The sequence below is a fragment of the Cystoisospora suis genome (assembly GCF_002600585.1).
Source record: "Cystoisospora suis strain Wien I chromosome Unknown contig_4213, whole genome shotgun sequence".
NCBI classification, from domain to species: Eukaryota; Apicomplexa; class Conoidasida; order Eucoccidiorida; family Sarcocystidae; genus Cystoisospora; species Cystoisospora suis.
In genome coordinates, this window is record NW_027157005.1 from 1 (window position 1) to 4,093 (window position 4,093).

At 51.4% G+C, this 4,093-nt stretch overlaps 1 protein-coding gene across 1 annotated transcript; it reads right to left on the bottom strand.

The window, feature by feature from the left end:
- Nucleotides 1-223: 223 nt before the first annotated feature.
- CSUI_007826 (p97) lies at nucleotides 224-3,610 on the bottom strand (the record flags this gene model as incomplete). The annotated part of the gene is made up of 1 exon (XM_068067969.1): nucleotides 224-3,610. The coding sequence occupies exon 1, from the start codon at nucleotides 2,999-3,001 to the stop codon at nucleotides 224-226; it is 2,778 nt and encodes a 925-aa protein (XP_067920055.1). The 5' UTR covers nucleotides 3,002-3,610.
- Between the last annotated feature and the right edge of the window lie 483 nt (nucleotides 3,611-4,093).

A 4,093-nucleotide genomic window follows, 5' to 3' on the forward strand; every position in this document is an offset into this window, starting at 1 on the left:
AAGGAAAAGAAATAAGCAAGTACGTCGGTAGCTACCACCAGGTCCCTTGAGAGCATGAGGCAACAAGATCGTTGGCCAGAAAGAAGCAAAGCGAAATGGACGAAGCTTCTCCTTTCATGCCTATGAAACGAACAAGGTCTACAATGATGAGAGACAACAACTAACTCAGCAACAACAATCGTGGAGAGGGACACAAGGAAAATCAAGGGAGTGGGTATCGACCTTAGGACACCACCCGCTCCTTCGCCTGGTTATGGTGATTTTGCTTCATATCGCCAGTATTGCTGCTGTTGTGAGTGGGACGAGTCTTTACCCATTCCTCATACGTGGTCGGGATCGATTCATGCGCTGCTATTTTCATGTTGTAGAAGAGAGTCCATCCCTCTGGATCCGATAACACATCCGCAAGATTTCCACGGTGTAACTGTCGCCAAGTAACCCAAGCATCTTTGCGGAGCTGTTGCTGTTGTTCAGGCAGAGACATCCATTCCTCATAAGCATCAGGAACGGCATTGGAGTGCTTCGCCCTTGCAACGCAATATCTCTTATAGACCTCCCATCCTGCAGGGTCAGCTAACGCAAGATGCAGTGGTCCTCCGTGCTTGGCCCGCCAGTCACGCCATTCACGTTCTTTGTCTTTCTGACCGCACCATTCTTCGTATGTCTCTACAACAGGTCTATTCTCTGACACTGCCCATGCTTTATATAAAACCCAGCCTTCTGGGTTGGCTAACGCATCAACGAGAGGGCCTTTGTTCATCCGTCTCCATGCTCTCCATTCCCGTGCGGCTCTGCCTTTATGTATTTCAGCTGAGTTGGCCCATTCCTCATAGGATTGGTACACTTTGTTAGCCACCTTTTTCATTAAGTCCGAGTATAATGCCCACCCTTCAGGATCCTCTAAGACTTTCAATAGTGGCCCCCGATGATCGCGTCTCCACAATGCCCAGTTGTATGTAGCAAGAGCTTTCTGTTGTTCAGGCTGCTCAAGAAACTCCCCTACAGTTTCGGGGATGACCTTCGAACCTTTCTTAGACATTTGACTTGCCCGGTACAATGCCCACCCCTCAGGATCTTGTAAGACCTCATGTAGCGGTCCTTTGTGTAAGCGCCTCCACTGGATCCATGCATTTCTTCCTGGGCCCTTAGCCTCTGACCATTCTTCGTACGTTGAGAATTCCAAAATGGACGCTGCTGAACTGCCACTAGCGGTATTATTGGCACCGGCATCAGTACATTCTAGCATACTCTTATACAGTGCCCAGCCCAATGGGTCGGATAGTACACGGCGTAGGGGACCTTTATGTTTTTCCCTCCATGCCCTCCAACACAGCTTAGCTATCCTACTGCAGTCCGACATCCACTCTTGCAGGTCGTCAGGAACCTGAATCGGAAGTTGACCAGAAGATGCTCTCAGCATACTCCTGTACAAAGCCCAGCCTGCCGCTGTTGGATCTCTTTCGAGAGCATCGAGAAGCGGACCAGGATGATTCTGACGCCACTGTGTCCACATCTCTGCGTCTACTAAAGCTTGTTGCTCTGGTAACTTCATCCATTCTGTGTACGTGGGTGGTATTTGCACACCGCGTGATACGCAACGATCTACATACAAATTCCAACCTTCCGGATCCGCCCCGAGTTCCCGGTGAAGAGGCCCTGCATGTAATTTTCTCCATTCTGTCCACTTGGACTCGACTTCATGGTAAGTGCGCCACGTTCCATAATCCGAAGGAAACGACTGACTATGACTGCCTCCCCCTCTCCTTCTCTGCTGCATATGCGCTGAGTATAAACTCCAACCTTCAGGATCCGCAAGAACATCTTCGAGTGGACCCTCATGAGAGCGTCTCCACTGGAGCCATTTAGAGGAGACACTATTAGTGCTTGTAGATGACCTACCAGGACGATAAAGCTCCACCCATTCAGCGTATGAGGCAGGGACCTTGTCGTTTCCTGTTTTTTGCTGCATATCAACGTACAAACTCCATCCTTCTGGGTTGCGAAGTACCTCAATCAACGGGCCCTTATGAGCTTTACGCCATGATGACCACTTTAAAGAGGCTTGGGCTTTTTGTTGTTCTGGAAGTTGTATCCATTCATCATACGTCGATGGGACCGTAATACCTTTCTTGGAGTTGTAGAGAAGGTATGACTCATACACAGCCGGGTCTTTCAGAACTTCGACGAGAGGACCTCTACTATGTGATCTCCGCCAAGCAGTCCTTGATGTCAAGGCCGTATTTCTAATCTCTAGCCATTCTTCATACGTGCCTTGCACCGACTTATCTGCAGATTCTGCCATTACCTTATACAGCGCCCAGCCCTCCGGATCTGCGAGAACCTTTGTTAACTGTCCAGGATGTCCGTGGCGCCAGTGAGTCCATGCATCCAGAGCTGCCTGCCGTCGGACAGCTGGCTGTTCTACCCAGTCTCGATATTGGTCTGGGATATCCTTACCATCAGCCACTTTTGCCTGACGGTAGAATGCCCAACCCTCGGGATCCATCAAGACAGTGACCAACGGCCCCGGATGGGATCGGCGCCAGGCAGACCACTCCTGCCTTCTGGCAACAGCTTTGTGCTCTGGAAGTTCTAGCCATTCTTCATAGGTTGGTGGAATAGCCTGACCTTTCTCGAGCTTCAACGCGCGGAACAGATTCCAACCTTCCGGATCCCTAAGAACTTCACGTAACGGCCCAGTATGAGCTTGCCTCCACGCGAACCACAGTTTTGACTGCTCATTGTGCTGTAACCACTTCTCGAAACTATCCGCAACAAAAGATCCGGATGTTTTCTTCATGGTTTTGTACAACTCAAACCCAACTGGGTTTGTCAGTATCTCTTCGAGAGGGCCCTTGTTTTCTTTCCTCCATAGCCTCCATGCTTTTAACGCAGCGCTCTTTGCTGATGTTTTCGTCTTACCCCCTGTCGGTGACTCAGTTACCTGGTCTACAGTGAGAGCAGCTTCTGCTGCAACGGCCTCATTCGTTGCAGGCTTCATTACGAAAAACTGTCAGAGACGGCTCGATACTCACAAACTACTGCAGAGATGTTCCTGGACAAACGAAAAGCCGCCGCCTCCTGCTCAACATTAGCAGGGGTCAGTTCGACACCGACAAGCAGGGATCTTTCGGTTGTTGGGAGAAAAGGAACAAAAAAGTGAAAGCGGACTTTTGATTGTCTGCCCGTCAGCAAGTCATCACGACAAACCGTGTGGGGAATGGTATTCCGCGTCCCGACAATGTTAGACGACAATACTGCGTTTACAAAAAGACGCCCTCGAAATCAACAAACGGATACAGAAACAGAAGAATGGTGACCGCCCGCAAGCCCCCCGCCCAAACTGCCAGAGAGCCGCCGTTGAGCCGCAAGCGAATCCAAAACGCGCCCGGCAAATAGACTCCCGGCGTCACGGCTGCGTCAGATGCGGGACTCCGCAAGTCCGAGGTTCCCGTGCTTCTGAGTAAACAAAGTAAGGTAATAAATGAAGGGGCACAAAACAGCCGACTGACATCACAGGGTAATGACCAGCTACGCGCGAGTTGAGAGGGACCCTGACTCTGCCACGTTGCTCCTGGCCAGCACGCGCCCCATCCAGACCTTCACGCCGTTCCGCAGTAGAAGTGCAGGACCTCATCCGTGGCCCCCCGTGCGCGCGACGCCCCATGTTGCCTTGCGTTACAACGCACAGCAGCCACTGCATGCATTCAACAGTCTTATACACGAGAACGCGGCCCGTACAATTGACCCATCCGTGTGCTTATGCGAGACAACCAGTGAAGCGGAATGAGACTGACGATATATTCATCTCCTGCGCACGGCGTCTCCTTTTGTCGTCCAAAGTGGAACCGGTTCAGCGTGCGTGTATGATAGTCGCGTTTGGGCTTTCATACAGGCACGCTGACACGAAACACGGCCGTTAGAAACAACGTCGTACGAAGGCTAGAAGTCTGACTGGTAGAAAGTCGGTCGGTGGTCCCGGTCTGCTTGTCGGCGAGGCAGCGGTGTCCCATCGCATAATGGGAAACCGGCTCTCTCAGGGCACCCCGACGCAGTAATGCCTAACAGCACCGGTTTCCCATTATGCGATGGG